A 13,457-nucleotide genomic window follows, 5' to 3' on the forward strand; every position below is an offset into this window, starting at 1 on the left:
TGTACCAATACAGACTATCCCGCAATTTAATTTTTTACACTCAAACAGGGTGTATATTGAATAGCGGAATAGGACAAATTTTACAAAACGGTGTATCTCACATGTACAAACACAAACTAGGCCCCGATTACAATTTTTTGTACCCTAAAGGCAGGATGAGGAGTAGGAGGAGTTCGGAACAGGCAGGAGGCAGACTGAAGTACCCTCAAATCCTCGGCAGTATGAGATGCGCCCAAAAAATTGGAAAGGTGTATCTCACACGTACCAACACAGACTATCCCGCAATTTAATTGTTTATACCCAAAGGTTTTTATTAAATAGCGGAAACAGGCATTTGTAGCCTGTGTGCATTTTTCCAATGAATTGAATTGACAATTACAACTGTTTTTGAAGCACAAGTATTAGTTATGCTTCTTATAGAAATAACAATAATAAAACACTTCTATTTGTTTCGATTCATTTTAAGGAAAGCACTTTGTGCCAAAATGACCCTTGCTCTATTCCGCCGGCCTCTAGAGAGGTCACCTGTGACACTGCATACCCTCTCTGCAAAGGCTTGAGAATCTGGCATAGCCAGCAGGTCTAAAGCAAAAGGTTTTAGCTGGTGATAAATAGTGTCACTCTTTGACAGCCAAAAATCTGTTGCAGTGTTGTCCAGTGTTGTGATGCAAAAGCTCTTCCTTATATTTTCTGATCTGCTGTTTTATGCTGTTTGGGGAGATCCTCTGCCTGAGTCTTCTGCGGCATTTAGAAAGAAACCGAAAGATTGGCTGCTTAGATGTGGATGCTGGTGCTTCTTCAACTTCCTCCAATTTTTCAATATTCTCCTGTTCCACTAGTTCCACATCATCTTCAGACAATTCATGATGTTGCATGTGGGGCTAAGTGGATTTTCTTATCGCATACTCCTCTGCCTTTTTAAGCAATTCCTGAATATTCTCATGATCTGCCACATCAACAAGGGTTACGCAGACAGTAGGGTTGAACAAGGGTTACACAGACAGTAGGGTTGACAAAACAAGCAGCTGCAAGTGGCGAGAACATTTCATCTGTTGGATCTAAAAATGAAGCAAAACGCTGGTTCACACTCCCTTTCATTTTCTGTGCAATTGTGGCAAGGTCTTGGTAGCTAGTGTTCTGTTTAAAGTCCTCAAGGTGGCTGAGTAGATCAAAGAGAGCAGGGAAAGCCAGGGACATAGACATGGTGTCACTCTGGAGGGTTTTAGTATGTTCTGCAAAAGGCAGCAGTAGGTCATGCAATGATGTGAGCTTTTGCCATTCACTAGGGAGCAAGCTGTCCCACCCCATGTTTTTTGCAATTTGGCAGACTGACTCTTTCAGTTTGAGGAGTCTTGCGATCATGTTGAATGTGCTTGACCAGCGTGTGGGGCAGTCATTGAAAAGGGTCAGGTCACAATGCTCCAATATCTTCTGTGTTGCAATGGAACACTTGCGGAAGAGGTTCACTATTGATCTTGCTTTATCCAGTATTCTCTTCACACTTGACTCCTTCTGCAACATGTGGACCACTAGTTGTAAGGTATGCACTACATATGGTGTCTGGTCCATGTCGATCTGTTGGTACCTAACAGTGGAACACAGCCAAATAAGCATAAAGTATAGAAAAGCTTTCATTTCCATTCTATTCCATTCTATTATTTTAACATTTAACATCTTATGGGAATACTTTTACACAAGACTACTGGAAAAATATCAAAGATGCACCCATAGAGTAGACTAGAGCAGATACTAGTGCCCCCATATCAATCATCTCATATACATGTACAAATTAACTGTCAACCGAACCGTGTCATGTAAAATAATATTAAAATTGGCTCACCACAGATCATCAATTTCAGACTCTGCCTCAGAGTCACTTTCCGTCATGGGGGAGTCTTCCTCACTAGAGCTGGGTGGTTCTTCTGCTGCTGCTGCGGTTTGTTTAAATGCTGCCACCATATTGCTCCCGTTGTCTGTTATCACTGTGAGGATCTTCCACTTTGGCATGTCCCACTCTTGCAAGCATTTGTCCACACATGTTTTAATTGACTGTGCAGTATGTGGGTGGGCTACTTGTTCAAAGGCCAACAATATGTGTTCAGGTTTACGTTGTTCAACACAAAAGTAGCATGCACTTATAGCAAGGAATGAAGCTGAGAGTCCTTTTTTGGTCCACAAATCAGTGCAAATAGATACTCTCCGAGCAGCAGTCAGTCTCTTTTTCAATTTTTGTTTTTATCTTCATATTGTTTGTCAATCAGATTGCTTATTTTAGTTTTCTTTGGAACGGTCAGCTTTCTATCTACTGTCTCCATCATGCTAACAAAGTCCTCATCTTCAATCGTTCTTACTGGTAATTCGGAGCGCCCAATCCATCTTGCTACGGCCTCCTCCCTGGCCTGTTGTTCCTTAGAGTCAATTTTGTATTTTGAAGCACCTAAAAGAGCAGTGTAAATAGTTTGCTGTTGTGCACTGGCTTGACTTGGTCCATCATTTGAGGTTTTCTGTAAATTAGGGGGAAAAATTCTAGTTATTCTGATTTTACATTCTCTCTCACTCAGCTCCAAGTTGTCTCTTTATACAAAAGTGGAGTTAAGTGCTATCATGCACTGCTTACCTTTGTATGAATTTTGGGATGAGTTGTCCGCAAATGACATTTCAGGTTTGTTGTATTTTTACCAGTTAGTGTCACTCCACATGGTTTGCAAAGGGTCTTGTTGTCCTTAGCATCAAATGTAAAATACACCCATAGATCTTCTCTTCTCTTTCTATCAGTCACAGAGACAGACGCGGTCGCGAACATTTCTCTGGATGATAGTGCTGTGTGGATGACAGTGGTCAGAGGACGCCTGTAATGCTGCTGGACAGTGCTGGATGGTGGGTCTTAGGGTCGAAGGGATGGCCTGTAAATAATGCACAGTGCCCTGGATTCCTGCGGTGGTCAGACTCAGAGGAGGGCTAATGCTGCTGGACAGTGCTGGATGGTGGTCTCAGGTGTAAGGGATGGCCTGTAATCTAATGCACAGTGCTGGATGGTGGTCTCAGGTCTAAGGGATGGCCTGTAATTCCCTGGATGCCTGTGGTGGTCAGGTCAGACAGAGGAGGCCTGTAATGATGCTGGACAGTGCTGGAGCCTGGATGGTGGTCTCAGGTCTAAGGGATGGCCTGTAATCGAATGCACAGTGCTGGATGGTGGTCTCAGGTCTAAGGGATGACCTGTAATTCCCTGGATGCCTGTGGTGGTCAGGTCAGACAGAGGGGGCCTGTAATGCTGCTGGACAGTGCTGGAGCCTGGATGATGGTCTCAGGTCTAAGGGGTGGCCTGTAATGCCCTGGTTACCTGTGGTGGTCAGGGCAGACAGAGGAGGCCTGTAATGCTGCTGGACAGTGCTGGAGCCTGAATGGTGGTCTCAGGTCTAAGGGGTGGCCTGTAATGCCCTGGTTACCTGTGGTGGTCAGGGCAGACAGAGGAGGCCTGTAATGCTGCTGGACAGTGCTGGAGCCTGGATGATGGTCTCAGGTCTAAGGGATGGCCTGTAATGCCCTGGATGCCTGTGGTGGTCAGGTCAGACAGAGGAGGCCTGTAATGCTGCTGCACAGTGCTGTATGGGGGTCTCAGGTCTAAGGGATGGCCTGTAATGCACACAGTGCTGGATGGTGGTCTTAGGTCTAAGGGATGGCCTGTAACGCACAGTGCCCTGGATGCCAGCGGTGGTCAGAGGAGGCCTGTAATGCTGCTGGACATGGACAGTGCTGGATGGATGGTGGTCTTAGGTGGTCTAGGGGATGGCCTGTATGCATTGCACAGTGCCGGATGCCTGCAGTGGTCACTGGTCAGGTCAGAGAGGAGGCCTGTAATGCTGCTGCCTGCAGTGCACACAGCACAGTGCTGGATAGCGGATGCCAGTGGTCTGAGGGGACTCAGGGGAGGCAGTAATGGCTGGCCTGGCTGTAACTCCCTCTGCTCTGGATGTGGTGGTGGGTGCCACTGCCTGGGTGGTCGTCTGCCGTGTGTTGATGTAACAGAATCGGGTCTGGAGTCCTGAGGCCTGGCTCTGGCTGTAGTGCTGCAGTGCTCTGGTAAGGTGAATGGTCTTGACTCTCTTGTAGTCATCACGTTGGACATCACAGGGCACGCCACGCCAGACGCCACACAGTCACTTACTGGGAGCGGAAGCAGGCGGAGCTCCGTGAAAACCGGAAGTTGGGTAAACGTCCCTGCCTCACATTCTCGTTTAGTTTTCGTTCGTTAACTAAAACGGATTTGATTTTCGTCATAGTTGTCGTCATTTGATGAAAATGTGCTATACTTTGCGTTTCATTTTCGTCACTTGAAAAATGCCGTTGATGAAATTGGTGACGAAAAAGTTTTCGTTGACTAAATAAACGCTGCTGTGTAATGCCCCGGCCACCTTCCAGCATATTGTAAACAACATTTTTAGAGAACTCCTGGATCACTTCCTGATCGTTTACTTGAACGATATTCTAATTTTCTCTGCCACCTTGGAGCTACACAGAATCCATCTTAGAAAGGTTCTGTCCACACGAAGGAAACACAGACTTAATGTGAAAGCAGAGGAATGCGATTTAAAAAAAAAATCTATTTAGTTTCTGGGCCTAATCGTTTCCACAGACGGAGTATCAATGGATTCTCAGAAGCTATCCTCCATCCTAGAATGGCCAGCTCCCACCGATATAAAAGGGCATCCAAAGATCTGGAGGGTTTGCTAATTTCTATCGAAGCTTTTCGGGGTATTATTGCCCCAATTACCCAGCTGACCTGTCAAAACACCCGTTTCCAGTGGCCCCAGGAGGCCCAAACTTCTTTTGATGAATTAAAGGCCTTGTTCACATCTGCTCCTGTTCTGCAGCATCCAGACCCATGTCTACCCTATGTCTTGGAGGACGACACATCAGAAATTGCCACAGGGTCAATACTGCCCCAGATCCTGTACATTTTTAGAGCAGCCCCCCTGGCTTTCCCTACAAAATATTTAGATGCTTTAACGAGGGGAATGCGCCAGTTTATCTGGTGCGTAAAAAGGGCTTGGGTGGCCACCTCTGTCTTGACACAACCTAAGTGTCTGGGCGGAGTGAAGCTGCCCGACATCTCTCTCTATTACTGGTCTACGAGACTGGATCAACTCAGGCCCTGGTTTCTTGACTCTTCCGACTTCCCCTGGACGCAGATTTAGAGACACTTGTCGCAGACTCGGAACCTCCGCCTGCTCCTCCTGGGCGACCTCTGGATTCCCTGGAACCTCTCCGGAATCTCCCCTCCCATGTGGGCCTCCTTTCTGGCGTGGCGCAGATTGGGGTTGGCACAGGGGGATCGGGCAGAACTTTTTTCCTATGACTCAACCTCCCTACCATTAGACATCCTAGGAGCCCACCTACCGTTCCTAAACCTGTCTCAACTGATACGGAGAGGCATGTCTACGCTATCCCATTTCTTTTTGTCTGGTACCCTCCGCTCCCCATCCTCCTTGATGCAGACCTATCAGATCCCTGTCTCCTCGACCTTCACGGTACTCCGTATACACAGCTTCCTGTCAAAGCATCCTATAATGTCTAGATTCTTCCCCCAAGGTGTGTGGGACTATCTGCACAGTGCTGCCAACCAGGGCAAGGGCATATCGCTCTTCTACGAATGCCTCTTGAGAGGGCCCCATCCCTCTAAAACAATTCCTATGTTGCGATGGGAAAGGGTTCTGGCCTGCACATATACCCCTGAGCAGTGGTCCCAAGCCTTTATGTCAACGTACAGTTATTCTCATTGTACCTCCCATTGGGAACAAACGCTCAAGATCTCGAACAGGTGGTACTACACTCCCATCAGGCTCTCGAGGATATTTCCGGGTGTCTCCGACCAGTGCTGGCAGGAGTGTGGTAACATGGGAATGTTAGCCCATGTACTTTGGGAGTGTCCCTCGCTGACTAGCTATTGGTCTAGGATATTTTGCTGCATAGCGGAATGTACAGGTATCCTCCACCCACCCAGGAAGGCTATGGCCTTACTGAACATTGACATCGACAACTACCCTAAGTGCTTTAGGTGCATGATTACTCATATTCTACTGGCTTCCAGGACGCTGATACTCCGCAACTGAAGATCCCTAGTGATCCCGAGTTTCACTGACTTAATTAAGTTAGTGAATGAGAACTACCTCTGTGAACGGGCGTTGGCAGTCAATGCCCTTACTCTCTCTAAATTCGAGGAAGACTGGCAATATTGGAATTACCTACCTTGATATGGTTAACTTGGTCCCCTTGAGAGCTCGGGGGAGAGGGGGTGGGATGGTGCTCCTTCCTGTGGCGATTATGTTCCCATTGGGGGCCACATTAGGGGGGATGCTATCCCCTCCTGCCTCCTGCTTCTCTTGATAACCTTTACCCTTTCGTACCTCTTGGTTCCGGTGGTACATGTGAGATGGGCGGTTCAGTAGTTCAGTATGCCGAATTTAGAATGTTGCAGTTAATGTAATTATAAGTTGTGTGTACGTTATCCTGTTATGGAGCGGCACCCACCTCCCTTCTTCCCCCTGGCTGGACATTAATGTATGCTGTAAGTTTTTCGTTGTCTCCATTTGTGATCATTGGTGTGCATTTATTGTCCTCTGTACCCTGTTGAATCTTCAATAAAAAATATTATTAAAAAAAAAAGAAATTGGGATAAGACAGGGGCTGTCTTATCCCAACAACAAGGTCATAAGGCATTGCTGCATCCAGTAACTTTCTATTGGCTATAAATATCGCACTGGAAGAATGGCGGTATTTGTTGGAAGGAGCAGCTCTTGTGCATAATTAAAAATACTGGACTCGGCAACCACTCCTAACCATGTTCCTCACAACAAAACGAGCAAAATGAGGTATCGCAAATACAGCTAACTCCGTATATTAGACTGGGTATCTCCAAAACAGTATGGGGATCAATGAAATAATGAAGAAAAAAAAAAAGCTGTAAAGGAGAACCAAAGCAGTGTCCAATGCAAAATCAAATCATCTTTATTGAAAAATATACCTCAAATATAACAGGGATAAAAAATACCCAACCCCAGGCACCAAACATTACTTATTACATGTATTTAAAAGGGCTCATTCAGGGGCGGAGCCGGCAGCTGGAGCGGATGGTAGTGTGAGACCGCTGCTCCTCACATCGGGTCATCCGCAGCTATACTAAGCATCCATCCGGAGATATTTTCTCACCCCAGCCCTGCTCTACCTGGTGGGGAACCCGATGGCCGCAACGGGGAAGCGCAAGAACCGGGAGTTACCCCGCAAATTGACAGAATACTTCACCTCATCCTCCGGCCGGCGCAACCAAGATGGCGCCGGATCCTCACATAACACTGCTTCTCAGCCGCGCTCTGCTGATCACCCACAGCCATCCAGCCTCACAGATGCCGGTGAGTCCTTGCCTGAGCAGAATCCAGGGTCAGCATCCCCCTTTAACAGCCCTGTTAAGCAAAAAATGAGGCTTTCTGAAACCCACAGCTCAGCCCTAGCTTATTCATGTGAGGGGGAGGATATGGAGGAGACAAACACCGCAGCACAGCAGCTAGATGCATTTCCTACCACAGGGCAGACAATCACTGACGTTACCATGAAGGATATGCTCCTGACTTTGAGAGGTGCCCTTCAGAAAGATATGGCAGCATTCATGACAGCGACAAGGAGAGAGATCCATAATTTAGGGGATAGGGTGGATTGTGCTGAGCAAAGGATGGAGGATTTCACGGGAGCACACAATGAGCTTGTAGATGCTCATATTGACCTGGAGGAAGAAATGAAAATGCTCAAACTTAAAGTGGCAGATATTGAGGACAGGTCTCGTAGGAATAACATTAAATTTAGAGGCGTCCCAGAAGCCGTTAAGCCTGCAGACCTCACTGACTTCCTGCAACAACTCATGCTGAAAACAATTCCGGAGCTCTCCGCAACTGATGTGATCATTGATAGAGCACACAGGCTTCCAAAGCCAGCCCATATCCCTGACGTGGTCCCGAGGGATGTTATTGCTAGAATCCACTTTTTTCATGTAAAGGATAGACTCATGCGATTCTCCCGCCAAAATGCTGCTCTACCAGACCCCTATGCGGGCATATCCCTCTATGCGGATTTATCTCAAGTAACGCTGTCTGCCAGAAACAACCTTATTCCCATAACCAAGATTTTGAGGAACCACAAAATCTTATACAAATGGGGCTTTCCAGCCAAATTAACGGTAACCCTGAACAATACCTCCTACTCTATTAACTCCCTTGAAAAGGGCCTGGCTCTACTTAAGGAGGTGGGCCTTCTTCCCAGAGATGCACCCTCACCGGCACCCACACCCGGATCTGCAGGGAGACCAGGATCCAGCAGAAATGCTCGCTGATGTATCAACCTGTCTTTTTTTTTTCTTTTTTTCTCTTCCTTATGTAAAGATCGCGACTCCCTGATGTAGCCACCTCACTAAGTGCTCTTTTTCCCTGTCCAACGCCAATTGCACTCCGGATGGTGTTACTTACACCCGTTGTCCGGCTCATTTATTCCTTATACCCCAATCGGTATTGCGAGATGTCTCGCATCCTTGTGACAATGTTTTCTTGTCCTCCTGAGGATCTCACGTTTATTGCAACCTGTGCAGCAGTGTTGGCCGCTACTTTGGGCCCTATTCCACCTATGAGATGGATGATTGTTTTTGTTTCCCTTCCCTTCTCTACCTTTTCTCCCTTCACCACCAGATGGAGCTCTAGGCCTCTTCACCTGTACCATGTCTCTTAGATGGACGTCTATCAACGCCAGAGGACTTAATCATCCTGCAAAGCGGAGGAGTCTCTGGAAGACAGCACTGGACTCTCGGAGTGACATTATCTGTGTGCAAGAGACGCACTTTATAAATTCCAAACCACCAAGATGTACGCATCGTAAGTTCCCCTATGTATTTTGTGCAGTTCATCCTGAACAGTTCATCCAAGAACAAAGGAGTTCTGATAGCGATCAAGGACACAGTGACGTTTAAAATGCTTACTGAAATGTCTGATGACTCTGGAAGGTACCTTATTCTGGTTGCGGAAATTAACGGGGTCGTTTATACAATTCTAAACCTCTACGCTCCGAACCAGAAGCCAATGAAGTTCATTCGCAAGATGATTACATTGGCCAAGAAACATCAAAAAGGTTCTTTAATTGTATGTGGCGACTTCAATGCGGTCATGAATGCTAGGGTTGATTGCTCTTCAGTGGTGCGGAGACGTAGACCAAGCATAGGACCCATGTGCTTTGGTGAGGGTCTCTACGATCCGTGGCGATGTCTCCACACTACTGAAAGGGATTACTCCTTTTATTCTAGTGTACACGGTAGCTACTCCAGGATCGATATGTTTCTCACTGACAAGTTTTTATTACAGCGGGTGACTAAGGCTGAAATTAACTCCATTACATGGTCTGACCATGGACACATTACTATTGAGGTCTCGGACGATTCCAGAATAGCAACTAAACCCCTGTGGCGAAATAACGCTTACATTCTTGCCCACCCTCAATATTCTGAGGACTTGCACAGGCAACTCACAGAATACTTTAACATTAACGGTGATGGTTCCTGCTCCCCAACCACGGTTTGGTGTGCCCATAAGGCAGTAGCGAGAGGCCTTCTAATCCAGATGACGGCGAGGGATAGGAAAAATAGAATGTCACGCATGCAAGCCCTCCAAGTGGATATCTTACAGCTAGAACAGCAACACAAGCAGGCACCCTCTGCTTCACAATCCCTATTGTCAACTTTGACTGACAAGAGAAACGCACTCAAACAACTCATGACAACGGACCATGACTTCCATTACAGGAGACTGCAAGTCTCCTGGTACTCACAAAGCAACAAATCAGGTAAACTCCTAGCCTCCCAGTTGAAAGCAAAACGCCAAAAAATGCACATCCCCCATATGAAGCATCACGCTACGAACAAAGTCTACACTAACCCTCAAGATATAGCAAACGTCTTCAAGGACTACTATGAGTCTCTGTATAACCTCAAGGATCTAGACTCCGAACATAGACCGGCTACCTCTGAGATAGCTACCTTTCTGAAAGACATTAAATTACCGACGCTAGAGGATAGCTCACTGACGGCCCTTAATGCTCCGATTTCTGTTAATGAAATACTCTCCGTTATACGTTCCCTACCCTTACACAAATCCCCGGGAATAGACGGCTTCTCTGCGGAATACTACAAAGCCTTCCCACAGCTCCTTGCACCGCAGCTAGCTGAAGTGTTCAATGCAGCAGTAACCTCAGGCTCCTTCCCCTCAGAAATGCTACAGGCGGTCATAGTCACGATCCCCAAACCGGGAAAATCGCCTGACTCCCCACAAAATTTCCGCCCCATTTCCCTTCTCAATTCAGATCTCAAGATCTATGCTAAAGTGTTGGCCAATAGATTGATGCAAATTACACCATTGCTGATAGGACTAGACCAAGTTGGCTTCGTGAAGGGCAGGCAGGCTCCGGACGGTACCCGTCGCATGCTCAATCTCCTTAAATATGTAGAACTTAAGCGCATCCCCTCGGTTTTCGTCGCTCTAGACGCTGAAAAAGCGTTCGATAGGGTCCATTGGGGATACCTATCGCAAACGCTCGCTAAATTTGGATTTACAGGACCTATCGTTTCAGCTATTATGTCCCTGTATTCGAACCCGTCGGCTCGAGTATACTTAGATGGCCTACTGTCTCATCAGTTTAACCTCTCTAATGGCACTAGACAAGGCTGCCCACTATCGCCTATTTTATTTTCCTTGGCTATTGAGCCCCTGGCTGAGGCTATTAGGTCTAACCCTGCTATACAAGGTATCAAGATTGGCCCAATATCACACAAATTAGGTTTGTTTGCGGATGACATCATTCTTACCATTACAGATCCCATCAATTCCCTGACAGAGGTTAAGCGACTACTAACAACTTTTGGCACTGTATCACTGTACAAGATTAACACGAGTAAGTGCTCGGCACTGCCGATTAATATTTCCAAAGAGGTCTTATACTCGCTCCAACATGTCTTCCCGTGCGATTGGAGTTCACCTTCTATAAAATACCTGGGTATTCTCTTAACTTCACCAACAGCCGATCTTTATAAGTCAAACTACTTACCACTTCTTGAACAAGTAGCAGAAGAATTTTCCTCTATCAAAAAGGTCCAACTCTCATGGTTAGGCCGCATTGCGGCATATAGAATGCAGGTCCTGCCTAAACTCTTGTATCATTTTAGGACTTTGCAGATACCGCTACCTAATTGGTTTTTCGATAAATTGTCCTTCTCTTTGCGGCAATTTCTATGGAACGGTAAGAGACCTAGGATCTCTCTGACTAAATTATACGTACCAAAAAGATATGGAGGTGTCGGTCTTCCCAATGCACGAGCATACTATTTGGCTGCCATATTGAGCCATGCTAAATACTGGTTCTCCGCCCAGGAGGATAACTTATGGAGCCAAATAGAGCGCTCGGTCACTGACACACACGACCTTCCGGCAATGGCTATAGCTAAAGGCCTGAATTGTAATATTGATGTACCACAGTACCCAACTATCTTAGCTACCCTAAATGCCTGGACCACGTTGCTTAGGCAGGAATCAGGGGGGGAGCCCTGTGTAACTCTCCGGATTCCGACAGCTAGCTACCACTTCTTACTATCAGGGGTATCTATCACTCACTGGACAAAACAGGGATTAAATTACCCTCCTGTTGCACTGTCTAATCCCACCGCTAGGGATGCTTTGACGCTTCTTCAAATCAATTCTTATAACAAAGCTAATAAAGCTCCTAATTTACTCATACCGGTAAGGCTGTGGAATTATCTAATGGGTAGATCTTCTACTACAGTAAAAGGTATCTCCCTATTTTATCCCATTTGTAATGGTTCCCAGGTATTTCGTAAATCTTCCAGTATGCTCAAATGGGAAGTGGAACTGTCTCAGTCTTTTTCCGTTGCTCAATGGTTGACGGCTTTCAAGGCTAATGCCACCTCATCGGCATGCGTCGATCATTGGGACAACGCGCAGAAGATTCTGCACAGATACTACATGACACCTCACAGATTGCATTTGATTGACAACACCTTGTCCCCACTCTGCTGGAGAGATTGCGGGGGAAATGGGAACCTACTACATATACTGTGGAGTTGCCCCTCCATCCAGTCTTTGTGGAATCAAATAGCCTGTATTATATCCACATTAGTGGGGAAAACAATTGTAATGGATCCAGCATTGGCACTTATGAGTATAGGCATAGAGAAATTCCATCTGAGTTGTAGGACAATAATTGCCCATATCCTCTTCGCGTCCAGAATTGCAATAGCCAAAAAGTGGCGAACGGGTACCCCCCCCTCTGTGGGGGAAATCACATCTAGAATTAACTACCAATATGAAATGGAAAAATTACTGGCGTATAAAGAGCGCAAATCTCCCTCATTTCATTACAAATGGGATAAATGGCGAATAAACCTCTCTGACGTTGGTGACACCGTAAATTTATAGGATTTTGACAACATTCCTAGCTCTGGGTCTGGTCCATCTGGTGGACGCCTCGTTTCCCCTCCCATCCCCTCCCCTGTTTCCTCATATTATCTTCGTTACCCCTATATTCCATCTAAACACTTCAACGACCTCCTGGTCGGATTACTGCTCAGTATCTACATACGGTTATATGTTCCTATTGTTGGGCCAAGTTGCAATTCAGGTTCTTTGTCTGGAACGAGGGGGCGGGTGGTGGCGGCCCCGCTGACTCGTGGAAGCCTCACTTGGATTGTCTGTCCACAGTATGTTCCCAAAGGGGGGACAGACACTTCTTGTTGTCAACCTCGCTTTCCAGACTTATCTACCAGGTCCATTTTATACCTTACAAATTACTTGATTTTACTGTTCACTTGTTTACCCCAGTTTTACATCCAGGATTAGTGGTTGTTTACATATGTGGACCTCCGGGCTGATTACCCTTAAGTCTTGCTAACTGGTTCTTCCTTTTTGCTGGTTGTACCTACCTTGTGTATGTGTATACTTGTCATGATTTCTTACCATGTTGCCACTGTTTTTATATGCAAAATTTTCAATAAAAATTTATGTTTAAAGAAATGTAATGTGTATTGTATTAAAGTTTACCTGTCTCATTGTTAAATGTTAATGACCTCACATTGTTCTGTCCAGATGGCTAGATAATTAGTTTAGTTCCTGTATACACTTTCGTCTGCATATGCTTCTGTAATCAGGCAGAGGGGAGGGATTGTGTACACTGTGTGAGAGTGTAAAACTCTGTTTTCATTGGATTGTGAATGTCAGGGCCTGTTTTCAACAAGGTCCACCTGGGCGGTAACCTTGTGGGGGAAAACTGTATAAAAGTCTGTTTCTTGTTCAATAAAGTTGATTTAGTTCACCCTCAAAAAAAAAAAAGGGCTCATTCACATCAGCACGCGTCACCAAAGATAC

General features: G+C 46.1%; 1 protein-coding gene across 1 annotated transcript; it reads right to left on the reverse strand.

The window, feature by feature from the left end:
* Positions 1 to 954: 954 nt before the first annotated feature.
* Positions 955 to 2,231, reverse strand: LOC309552704 (zinc finger BED domain-containing protein 4-like; the record flags this gene model as incomplete). Its single annotated transcript, XM_082253629.1, has 2 exons — positions 1,841 to 2,231; positions 955 to 1,585 (listed from the first exon to the last, which is right to left on the reverse strand). The coding sequence occupies exons 1-2, from the start codon at positions 2,005 to 2,007 to the stop codon at positions 955 to 957; spliced, it is 798 nt and encodes a 265-aa protein (XP_082109755.1). The 5' UTR covers positions 2,008 to 2,231.
* Positions 2,232 to 13,457: the final 11,226 nt, after the last annotated feature.

Source organism: Pelophylax lessonae, assembly GCF_965119305.1.
Source record: "Pelophylax lessonae genome assembly, chromosome: 4".
Taxonomy (NCBI): Eukaryota; Metazoa; Chordata; class Amphibia; order Anura; family Ranidae; genus Pelophylax; species Pelophylax lessonae.